Source organism: Pundamilia nyererei, unplaced genomic scaffold, assembly GCF_000239375.1.
Source record: "Pundamilia nyererei isolate P.nyererei 1_Seehausen unplaced genomic scaffold, PunNye1.0 scaffold00304, whole genome shotgun sequence".
NCBI classification, from domain to species: domain Eukaryota; kingdom Metazoa; phylum Chordata; class Actinopteri; order Cichliformes; family Cichlidae; genus Pundamilia; species Pundamilia nyererei.
Genome location: NW_005187705.1, coordinates 563,083 through 575,700, shown reverse-complemented (window position 1 = coordinate 575,700; position 12,618 = coordinate 563,083). Strand labels below are relative to the sequence as shown.

Genomic DNA, 12,618 nt, shown 5'->3' with positions numbered 1-12,618 from the left:
CAACAGATAATTTCTTAAGTTCAAAGGTATAATATTAATATGAGTAATTCATTAAAATATACGGTAGATGAAAACATCTAAAAACACAAATTTGAGAATAATAAATAAATAAATAAATAAAACAAAGGAAAAATGTGTTTGACCTGTAAATATTAGTTATTTTATTTTTCGTCCAGTTATCCTCTTTTTAAACACAGTTTTATTTTAGTTATTATATTTGAATGATGCTGCACAAATAAACACTATATGAACTTTGACAGAGAAAAAAATTATTAACCTAAAGCGAAAAGCTGCTTCTGTTCATCTGCCTGTGAAATACTCAGATTTGAATCATTTATTAGAAATCATTAAATCTGGAGACTAAAATGAGGGAAATGTGTCTCACTGACAGGCATCAGAGGAACATGATCAATATTAACCTCCTAACAGATCAGCTGATTACTCAAGATAAATAGTTTAACCCTTTAAATACTTTGATGAACACAGATGATGTTTTATTTACACTCTCTTCATACGGATTAAACAAAATAGGAATCCAAAATTGAAATGCTTCGTTCATGATCTTTATACGTTTTGTCCACATGAAGAAAAAGTTTCCCCTTAAATGTAGAATTCATCAAGAAATGGATCATTTTTACAAAAACGTTTAAAGCCTGATGATTTACAAAGTCTTTTGTTTGTTAAACCTTTAATGAGTTTATTTGTTTGATATTTAATATGTTTAGATTGTAATTGCATGCATTTTAATTATAAACACTTTGATATCAGATTTTTTTTTTTTTTTAAGATTTCTTCCATTTAAATTTCAGCTTTTTGAAAAAGAAATTCAAGCTCGCTAAATAAACGTGTCTGAAGAAAAGATCATATTGAAAGTGTGGTGATTACAAAATGATGGCTGGCTCGGTCTGCCGTCTCTCTGAGGACATATTAGCTGTTTTCTATCATTTTGTCGGATGGTCTCCGTCCCCTTGATGGAGGCCTTTGAAGTCCAGCAGCGGACTGTCATGCAAATGGAGGCCGATAGAGAGGAGCCTGGGACGGGAGGAGGCGGAGGTGAGTGTGGGAAAAACCTGCTGTGGAGTCTCAGTTTTTATCAGGGTTTCATTCAGAAAGAGGTTTTAGTTTTAAAATAACGAGGATGATGTGAGGAGGAAGAGCAGGAGTGGGTGGAAGTGAAGAGAGGAAGAGAGGCAGCGTGTAAGGGTGGTGAGGAGAGGTGAGGGAGGGAGATAAGAGCAATAAAAGTGAACATGTGACTGCTGCAGTTTTTAACGGGCAGCTGATGGAGACGGCACAGAGAGAGAGAGAGAGAGCGCGCGAGCAGGTGGAGGTGTGGACAGGTAGACACGCGCGCACTCAGAGATTGAAGTTTACCTGCAGACCAGGTGAGAGAGGCAGGCTGGATCCGCAGTATGCTGAGGGAGTCCCCTCACCTGGAAAGATGTACGTGAGCTACCTGCAGCTGGACAAGGACCCCGCCATGTACCCGCACCAGAACCCGGTCACGCGCCACCCGGGCCTGAGCCTCAGCCCGCAGAACTTCTCGGTGCCCGCCCCCCCGCAGTACCCGGACTTCGCCTCCTACCACCACCACCACCACCACGGCATCGGCAACGAGCAACACCCGGCCCAGCAAGCCCCGCCGGCGGCCGGTGGCTGGAGCCCGGCATACCCGCCTCCTCCGCCCGCGCGGGACGACTGGTCCTCGCATCCCTACGCGCCTCCCGCGGCCTCCTCCGTGACCGGTGCGGTGGGCACCACCCTCGGATTCGGGCCCACGGAGTTCCCCGGCCAGCCGCCTGCGCTGATCCCCGCCTCCCTGAACGCCTCCGCGGGGCCACTGTCCCCCGGCTCCCCGCGGAGGAGGACCCCGTACGAGTGGATCCGCACCTCCGCGCCGCCCAGCAACCCCAGTAAGACCCCCACACCTGTTCCCTCTTAATGCCGCTGATGTACCTGCTAACGAACACCCCAACAATAGCCAGGTTTTTACCTTTAACCCGCTCATGGTTTCGCCTTTAACCGCTTACTCGTCACTTTTCAGCTGCTTGTGGTTTATTTTATTCCTGAAGCAAACCGAGCTCCAACAGTCTGTTTGACATTTTAATATGAGGCTGATATGAGACGCAGTGATACTCAAATGTCTGCACATGTGTACTCAGGTTGGAGATAGCGGCCGCCCGGCACGAAACACGCTTATAATCGATTGATCGGCCTGAGATGAAGTTTGGTTAACGAAAAACGAGCCCCTCCTTTTGACTCTTTAAAGTTCAGCAGCAATGATCCTGATAATGCTTTCTTTTCCTTATGACGAGATGATTTTCCTTTCATACATATTCTAAATAAGCTGCATGTAGCCACTCGTGCTCACAGTAAAAAGTGATTTAAACGTTATTAATCCGCATAATTGACGTTTGTAAGGCTTAAATTTTATATTTACTTAAGTTCCGTTTTCCCCCTTTACTTATGCAGATTTATTCCTGAATAATTTCCCAGATCGTTTTTATTTTATTATCTGGATGTAATCGTCGTCACTTTGGAACTTAATTTAATTAATTTAAATTTGAACCTCATCACTGACGCTCTATTTATGTATTTATTTTAAACCGCTGTCATTATTTTAATGATTTGGTTTCCTTCAGACTTTCAGATTAAAAGCTCCATATATCACCATGTCACGCAGCTTCACCTCAGTTCGGCTTAATTTGATTTCCTGCCGCTATTTTATTTTAAATTTCTTGCCCAATATTTCCATTCGTCCCATTCAGACTATTTTTGGAACCCTTTCTTCACGTTTCACTTCTTTGCACCGATTTTGACTGGTACTCGATGTTTATTCGTCGTGGAGGTTTGAACCTGCAGAATGAGTTGGTGCAGCTGTCAGGACATGACGGCTGAAGCGTTCCCACCGGGTCCCGGCCTGTCTCCGGATCAAACGTGTGAAGCCGGTTTGAAGCCTTGTAATGTAAATGCGCCCCGCTGGTCGTGACTCCGGGCAGGCTGAGCTCGGCCTTTGTCCTCCGCTTGTCCCTGGGCGGAGAAAACAAGAGCCGACAAGATAGTTCCCACTTTGAAGTGAGAAGTGTGAATTTGGCTCAGGCTCCGAGGTTTCTGCAGCTCTTACATGTCACAAAACATCTTATCAGCTCTAAAGAAATGATTGTTAAATAACTTCAGCCTTGCTTCATAATGCGTTTTTTAGTGATAATAATTAAAAGCAATAAAATCAGTGAATCAAACTGAACAGCAGGATTGACTGGTGCACGGGAGGAGTTTCCTTTTCTTTTTTTAATCTTACTTTCTAATATAAAATAATACAGGGTCAGTAAGATCTGCCTGAGTGTTTGGGATACGCCCTGTGTTTCACACACCTGCTAAAAACGACCTTCAGCTTTATTTCCCTGAAATGACCTGAAGTTGCATTTGTGATGGACATGAAAAAGGATTTGTTAGAAACCTGCAGAGATGAGAGGTCAGTAAGAGGTTAACCACCGTCCATTTTAAGCAGGGGTGTATCCAGGAATTTTACAGCAGGGTGGCACAGAACGGGGGAGGCGGGGGCCACAGGTGATTAAAATGTTTAATAAAAAATGCATGAATCTGGTGTAGAAAACGTTCTGTAGGGAGCCCGATTCCCTATTTCATATACATGAAAAGTGGCACTGCAACAGACTTTAAACATCATTTATTACTTTATATTGGATAATTGTTTTGCAGCCTTTTAAAAACTCTTTATCGTAAAGGGTCCTGTTAATATAGAAGGTTTAGAGACATCACAAAGAAAAGCCTGAACACAGCTCTCTGATTTTGATAGATTCTGTTAAAAAAAATTAATAATTAAAGTCTCTATTATCTTTTAACTTAAATATGTGTTTTTCATTTTACATATAAATGAGAAATAAATAAGTAATGTTAGAGGATAAAGCATCTTTCTTTGGGGAGCTAGAGCCGGACTATCAGGTGTTTCTGAACATGAAGCCAACTCAAAGGTAACAGTCGGCCTCTGTCGACCTGCCGCCACCGCAGGAAGTCTGCAGCTGTGCAGGTCGGTAAAGAAAGATTTAGGCGAGTGAGAGTTGCAGCTGTTGGCAAGTAACTTTGGGCTTTTTTCAAAAGCTAAAAAAAGCCCAAAGAACAGTAGTTTGATGCAGATGATGCTGTTTTCAGATGTATTTAAAGCTAAAATCATCAGTGAGACTAACATCTGATTAACCGCCATCCTGCAAGAGTCAACATTTTTGTCAGTAAGAACATCCCAAAACTGGAGGTGCACATGACATACAGGAGAAACCACTAAAAATGACCTCACGCTTCGACTCTGCCAGTGACAGAGAGGGGATAACAAACAGTCGGGTGAATCTTACATTCCTCCACTAGATCTCCTTTCATTCTCAGGTACTGGTTAAGTTAATTTCATCTTCTACTCTATTGTGGATGTGAATATTTAGTTTTGTACTCTTATTATTATAATTTACTGCTTCTGTTTTTATTGGGTGAGACTTGGGGGGCTGTTTTATTCCCGTACTCTTTGTATTTTCATGTTTTACGGCTGCGTGCGGCGCTTAAACGCAAGACTCTTCTGTATGCATGTTGACTTTTATGACAATAAAATAGTGGTTTACATCCACGGAGTCTCGACGGGTGTTTGGAGTGAAATCTGAGCTGTATTCAGCTGTAGTTTTATAGTAAACTGCTGCATGGGAAAACACGCATTAGAGCATTTAACGATGAGGTCATCATTTGCAGGAATTTACTGTTAATAATAAGATGTAAGAATACAGTAAAGAGCTGCACATTTACTCCTGGTAATCAGCTGTAACTCTGCAATAGAAGCTGTAAAATAAAATGCAGTACTTTTCTCTTATTGGCTGTAAGTTTAGAGTGAATGTTTAATGTTTGTGTGGATTGTCCTTCAAAAACAGACCTGGACTCGTTTGCTTTTTCCAACATTTCCATATTGTTTAGAGTCATATCAGTTTCCCTGTTGTAGATACAACGTCTCATAACTGTGAGTTAACATCCACAAGAAGCACACATGGAATCAGAACCAGGTTTCGTTAAAGCAGAAATTAGGAAATGAGCAAAAAGTCCTTATTTTTCTTGTATTTGCTCATCAGTTTTAGCTGTCGGTGCCTCTGAAAGCCCATCTTTGGCTCAGTCTGTGCCGTGAGTAAACCTCTCTGTCTTTTTGATTTACGCTCCTTCATTAGCGTCTCCGCTCTCTCGGCTCTTTATCAGCTGAAGGAGAATCAAACTGTTGGTTTTTACTTTCCAACAAATGAAGCAGAAACTCTAAAGTTCAGACAGATGTTCCCTCTCAAACTAAAATGTTTGAGTTTTAATTCGCCCCGGTGAGCGATTAGAGCACAGACGGGGGTGGCACGCTGCTTATTGAGCTGTTGTGTGTTTAGTGTTAATATTGAATCAGAGCGTGTTAAAGAGCCATGAAGGCCTTTTTAATTAACTTTAACACAACCGTCTTGCTGTTATGTGCACACATACATTCACATAGAAATGGAAAATCGCAAAGAGACGAATTCTAATCTGTCTTTGGCGTGACTTTCAGTCTCTGGTTTAATCTTCAGGAGGTTTGGGGGCTTTTGTTTTTCACCCTCCGTCAGGGCCCATTCTCTCAAAATCCATCAATGAAAATGTTTGATTTGTTTTTCTTTGTTTTTCTTTCCCCCTCCACCACAGTTCCTAGATATGAATACATCATTTTTCATAACAGACAGCACGACCTTAAGATTTATGTATTTCTTGACAGTTAAAGTAACAAAGTAACAAATGTAGGTAACAGAGTATATTTGTGTTGACTAAAAGGAACCAGGCTTTACTGCCTAAACACGACTGATTACATTTCACTGTGCTTTTCTCACAGCAGGTGTCACGAGGTGTTCGAGGTCGACATACAAAACTCAAACCTTTGATCTTTTTGTCCTGATTCTGAGACACATCAACAACTATTGTGTTGTGTAATCTTTTTACATAAGAGTGAATCATTTCAGGGTTTTTTCTTTTTCTTTTTTGAAAATAATAACATAAATAATGCATTGCATAATATGAAGTGTTTGCAAATAAATAAGCTAACTGTGTGAGTTATTCATGGGATCCATTGACTTATTGGTTAAAAGCACTCTTTAAGCTCTTGGGTGTTTTGGGAGTCCACTTGCATTGTGGGTAATGTAGGCACCTGAGTTAAGGTGGGGGAACAGTGTAGTATACAACCAATTTTCAAAGTTTAATATTTAACTGAATGTTTGAACAGCTCGTTTCATTTTCAGCGTTCACAGTAACACACGAACTCCGGGACCATAAAGGAATAAAAGCAGATAGGGCTCTGTTTTATGCAAATGCAGCCGAGGCGGGGAGTCAATTTGAATGCAGGAGTCATGGTAAGAACACGCAGCTCCATCAGGGTTACAGCAGTTTGTCTCACAGGTTTATAGCACATAATATAAAATGCTTCCACTACATACGCTTCATTCACACTTTTACACACTAATAGATGGTGTGATTTTTGTGTAGCTGAAGCAGATGATTAAACATGGAGGTGTGAGATGTCCTGTGTGCACTGAAGCCATATAAATTATGACTTCAGTGCACACTGCTTATGTAGAGGAATAGCCTCTAACAGAGTAGTATGCTTTTATGGGACTTGGAGTAGTTGTAATGTGATTACTTGACAAGTAAATACATGTTGTAGCTTGGCTAATTGTAGCTAAATTATTCATCTTTCTGCTAAAACTGCTTCAGAAATTCAGCTGACATTGCACAAATCCAGCATGAGCTGAGTGATGCAGCGAGAAAAGTTAAACTGACGTGAGCCCCCTTTAACTTTGCAGTGATTACCTGCAGGGGGCGTATCCTGCAGAAGAGACTCCAGCTTTTCATATAAACAGTTTTAAAAAATGTTTCGTTTCTGTTTTACAGATGGAAAGACACGAACTAAAGACAAATACCGAGTGGTTTACACTGACCACCAGCGGCTCGAGCTCGAGAAGGAGTTTCACTACAGCAAATACATCACCATCAGAAGGAAGGCGGAGCTTGCCACGGCACTCAGTCTGTCAGAGAGACAGGTACACAAAAGCTAAATGTTTTGTCCTGTTACTGAGAAAGACCACTGAAATATTTGATTGTCCTTTTAAACTAACACGATGATTATTTGCACTGACATTATGTCAAAATATAGATTTTGTCAAGTATGAAGAAAACAATTGAGATTCTCCTTTGTTTTAACTGCACAACTTAAAGGTGAAGTCAATAAACCCTCGCATTTATCTCGGCACTGGGAGGATACTGGGTAGGAGGGGATTTATTAATGCACTTCTTCATTTTTTGACACTAAGGCAAACACAAGTAAGGTGTCACATCTGGATCTTTAGCCTGTAAATAATGCTTATTGTTCAGAACTGATATACACAAAACCGACTGTATCATCTGCATACATTCGGTGATTAATTAGTCAGACTGGATCCAATTTAAAAAGGAAAAAACTGCAGTTTTCAAAAGCAGTATGGATGTAGAGACACTCAGAGAGGCTTCTGACCATTGGGCAGGTTTTTTTGGGTGGGGGGTGTTTTGTTTTTTTAAATTCTGGCATCTCCTGTAGCTTAGACGTTAGACGAGTTCCTTTAACCCTGGAGAACCCATGGGGTCAAATTTGACCCCATGGGTTCTCCAGGGTTAAGGAAAAAGAACGAAGCCTTTAACACTGTTAAAGTCCTCAATTGCGATGCTCGTAGAGTGTCTGCAATCAGAGAACAAAGACTGAAGAACTGTTTCTGTTTTTTCCCAAACGTAATCTTAGGTTTCAGAGCTCAGACTGCTGTCACTAATTATAAGTTAGATCTCAAATTAGTTCAAATTCTTACTGATCGTGCAGAAACAATAATATGTTACTGAAAAAAACGTGCAGTAGTTGGAAGTGTTTGAATAATTCATGTTAATCTGTAAACAATGTCCGACCTTTTTTCTATCCCAGGTAAAGATTTGGTTTCAGAACCGGCGAGCAAAGGAGCGCAAGATCAACAAGAAGAAACTCCAACAGCCGGCTTCCTCAACCACTACGCCAACCCCTCCCACCGGCAGTAACGGCAGCGGCGGAGGAGGTGGAGGCAATGGCCTCCATGCAAACGGGAGCAGCAACGTCACGATGGTGACAAGTAGCAGCGGGAGCAACGGGCTGGTGTCTCCTTCTCTAGCTCTGAACATCAAAGAGGAGTACTGAGGACAATGTTTTATTGGACACTGACTTCGGGATGTGGACTAAAAATCCTGAACTACAGACTGAGACATTCATCCTGCACATTGCTGTTTGCCTTCTTAAAGCTAAAGTTCACTGAAAATCAGAGAAATCTCAATGAGACATTTTGCTAACAACTTCCAGTCCATCAAATAATTCCCTGTTGTGATTGGATCTGAACAAAAAGGAATCTCTGCAGGTGATTTCCATCTGTCGAAGGATTGGTCAGTCATTAAAGGACAACCATTCGATGTCCAAGACTAACTTTGTGGTGGGTGGAGCTCTGTATTTGGGGAAAAACACATTTTTCACCTGTGACAGATGCTGTTGAGCTCATCACTGCAAATTGATATTTATAAAACAAGTTTTTTCAAACTCTTTAAACAAAAGCCCGAGTAAAATAACAGAGGTACTAAATATAATGCTGACTTTGTGTGCATTGTCTTCTCACACAGAATAGTCTCTCTCCTTTTTCTTTCTTTCTCTTTGTGAAATATTCGTCAGTGTAGTGTTTTAAATATTTCATTTAGCTCTATGAAGAGCTGCAGCAGGAAGATACAGGATACAAACTGTACCGTCAGTGTGGAAAACAGTCGTTTTTTAACACTAAATATACTTTAAAGAGGGTATTTTCAAATTATATTAAGTTTGTAGAAGTTTGTTTTCAATTTAATATTGTTTCAATGTTGTTAGAGTGAAATCTTCTTATTTGATCCAAACACTAAACTATAAATGTTATGAGTGTAGCATGAACTAACAGCCCCGATGTTACTGATCATAAAACTGTCTCGGATTTCGTGCTAATTTAAATATGACAACTTTTTTGTGTGAGCTTAAAACCCTCGAGCCAGAGCTGCTGCTGAACTCGGCTTGTGAATTCAAAAACTATCTTTTTTCAAAAACTATGTTTTTGAATGCATGAATATGGCACCATGATTGCTTAAAAGGAAGTGCTCCTTTAGTTTGAGTCCATTTTTAGTGTCACCCAGTTTAATGCTGCATTTAATTGAAGCTGGAAATTGGGAATTTTCAAACACAGTGGACAAAGTCCAGATATTGAGCTCAGGGAAGTTCACGACTCACAACATGTAGAACTCAACGTGGACAACTGTAGAAAACTATTAGCTTAAGTGTTTGCATGTCTTTCTGCAGCTTTCTTCATGGTGATTTTTAGGGACCATCTACTTTCAGCCTGTTCAATTAATTTAAAGCTGGAAATTAAGTAGTTATAGAAAAGTTTTTACAAGCTGCTTGAGTAGAATCAAATGTGTTTACTTTGGACTCCAAATTCTGAGACACTTGTAGTCTTGCAGAGTTTCATATTCAGTCAGTTATACCAAGAAGTAACCATTTATTTAAATTTGCCATCCATCAATATTTCAGGAGATTTAGATGTGACACACAGGATGAAATTCTGATTTTGAGAGCAGATTCTGGATTTTTGGATGTTTATTTTTAACATGTTAGTGGAATAACTCGTCCTGAGACATTTCTATGTCCACGTGCTTCTTAAAAAAATCAAATATTTTTTTATATTTTGAACTGATTTTTCAACCAGGAAAGTTTTGTCTTTATTTAAGACTTGAGCTTTGTACATGAGAAGGTTAAATGAGACTTCCGTAGGCATTGGTGCCCACTTCAACAGAAACCTTTGTTTCATGGGGTTTGGTTCTTAGCCTCACATCAGCTCAGATGTCATCAAACTGACCCTGATTCACTCTTTTTGCATCATGTGATCAGCTCATGTTTTACTACTCAAAACAAATCTAGCATTCATAAGTCTCTTCAGGGTCTTTGCACTGTTGTTTCACTGAAGCCTTGGATTCCTTACTCTTTACTAAATTAAGTGTGTTTTTCTTTTTAAGATATAAGAAAGTCACTGAAGTGACGCCACCCAATGTTCTAAATAGATCCTGTAATTTGTTTGTTTTTTGGTTGGGTGTGTTTTGTCTCGTTAAAGTGGATTATGTTCATTTCCAGCTCCATGTTTTATTCTCGAGCTCTGTTAGAGCTTTTCTTCATTAAGGGCTCATAACAATGGTTCCCGATTGGCCTTGGTGCAGTGCCCTCCAACTTTAAAGCACACTTTCTTCTGATTGGTAGCCTGCTGACGGTGTCCATGTTTAACATGAACATCTACCACTGCAGATGAAATGGGTCCACTTTAAACTTGTACCCCAAAGTCTCTGGAAGCAAACAGAAGCATGAACTGATTGCTTTTCTTGTTGTTTTACTGGTTGGTGGCCCAAAGGGTTAAAGCAACATGTTTGTAATGTGAAACGGGTCCAGCAGATCACCTGTTAGCATATTAAAGGCCCAGTGTCTTCAGTTCACTCAGGATCTTCTTCAGGTGACAGAGATTTAGTCAGCCAGGTTACAGTAATGCTGATTGTAATGGATAAAGCTGTGAAAGTAGCAATCCTGGTTTCTGTGTATGGTAGTTAAACCTGATTTTCCTGGTCACTGCAGCACCTGGAGCTGGTTTCCAGCACTGAGTGGGTTATTTTTCTCTTTTTTAATGAAATTGTTCACTTTAGAATGATACGTGACAAAAACAAAAACTTTTAAGTCCTCACATTTCAGAAGTTGCAAGGATTTTACTTGACTTTAGACTATTAAACTGAGACACTGTGAGAAAAAGCTGTTTTTCGGTCGACTTTAACAGACAAAATACTAACATGATATCAGAACAGGAAGCTACATCCCTCCAGAATAAGGCCCAGATGGGACTACTTTCACTAATCTGGTTACTTTAGTGCTTGTAAACCTATTTAGTGGCACATGGATGAGTGAAGCAGTGGTATGAGTGAGTAAAATCAGTCAAATCTTTTTTTGTTGTTCTGCTCTACATACAGTGAATGTCTTGTAAATGTTTATGATCTCACCTGTCAGACTTTATCACATGTATATTTTCAAATGTAATTTTTAATAAAAAGGAAAAGCTTTATCATAAGAGGTTGATGATCTCTTTTTTTCATTCACATAATTAGAAAAGCAGCATAATGTTAAAGAAATGTATTTTCCAGACTAAACAGAACGCCCGAGTGTTACAGTGGAGTTTGTCCTCGAGGCAGTGCTTCTTGGCAACAACCTTCAGGGGCTGAAGATCTACCTGTGTGCTAAGTTTGATTGCTTAACTCCTGAATGTGTAGAAGTGTTTGAAGGCAACAATCAAACAAACATGTATTACAGTAAGGCTGTACCGAAAAAGACTGCAGGGTGCTTCTAGATTTATTCGGGTCTTTCAGTTCAGTTAATCAATATTAAATATTTACAACGGGACACCCTCTCTTGATGGCACCTGCAACTATAACAGATGTGAATATGAAAAATACCACAAGAAAAATATTATTTTTATAATATTTTTATAAAATAATATTTTTCACCTGCATAGAGCCTCTTTCTGACCTAAATCCCACCCAATCTAAGTGTGCGTATTAAATAAAGCAGGCCCAATGACGGAGCCCTGAGGAATTCCACATGTTGTGAAATCTAGCTTTTAAGTATTTTAGGTTCCTTGACTCTAAGGAAAGTTTGTGTGATTGTATTGTCCAGTACCAAGATCCAAACTAGAGAACAAAATCAAATTACAGGCTCCCCCTATAAAACAGAAACTGGGAGGTCTTGAGTATGTTAAAAGAACCTCCAACATGTTTGATTTCCTTCAGTTTAAAAGGATTTAAATTGCAGGTTGAGCACCAACAAAAATAAAGGAAGCTGACTCGGATAAGCAGCATTTAAAACAATTTATCACAACATTAAATAATAATTAGAGCTGATGAGTAAACATCGTCCTTGCAGACTTTGGATGAATGTTGGTGAGGCGACATTATTGAAAATCTTCCATGTGTTGATGTTCACAACCAACCTGGACACCGGGGCTTCGTTCTTCCACAATGTACAGCTTTAGTTTTGGTATCCAGCTTTTGCATTCTTATTACTGTGGAAAGGAAAACTGGATGAGGTATACTTTTCGGTTCAGAAGGACGTCCACACAATGGTCAGAGTGCACCCACTCCATCCAAATCCCTTTGTGCTTTAGGTTATCATTGTAGTTTAATAACCATCTTTCAGGGTCAAGTGGTAAACTCGGGTCTCAAAGCCAACATAGTTGCGTGCACACACACACACACACACACACACACACACGTATTTGCTAACTGATCCAGCAGTTGAGGTGTGGTGTCCAAAGGGCAGAGAGGAACACTAGGCAAACAGAGCACAGTATCCTGCTATCTGCTGTGTGTGTGTTTGTGCGTCCATACTTGGACCTTTGTCCTTCTCAGATCATTTTGCCTTCAACAACGTTCCTATCTTAGCTCTGATAGAGACTATCAGCAGCGTGTGTGTGTGTGTGTGTGTGTGTGTGT

At 40.1% G+C, this 12,618-nt stretch overlaps 1 protein-coding gene across 1 annotated transcript; it reads left to right on the top strand.

The window, feature by feature from the left end:
* The first annotated feature begins 1,411 nt into the window (after positions 1-1,411).
* On the top strand, positions 1,412-8,272 carry cdx1b (caudal type homeobox 1 b). Its single transcript, XM_005751265.1, has 3 exons — positions 1,412-1,913; positions 6,934-7,082; positions 7,988-8,272. Exons 1-3 carry the CDS (start codon positions 1,442-1,444, stop codon positions 8,231-8,233), a joined length of 867 nt encoding a protein of 288 aa, XP_005751322.1. The 5' UTR covers positions 1,412-1,441; the 3' UTR covers positions 8,234-8,272.
* The last annotated feature ends 4,346 nt before the right edge of the window (positions 8,273-12,618 follow it).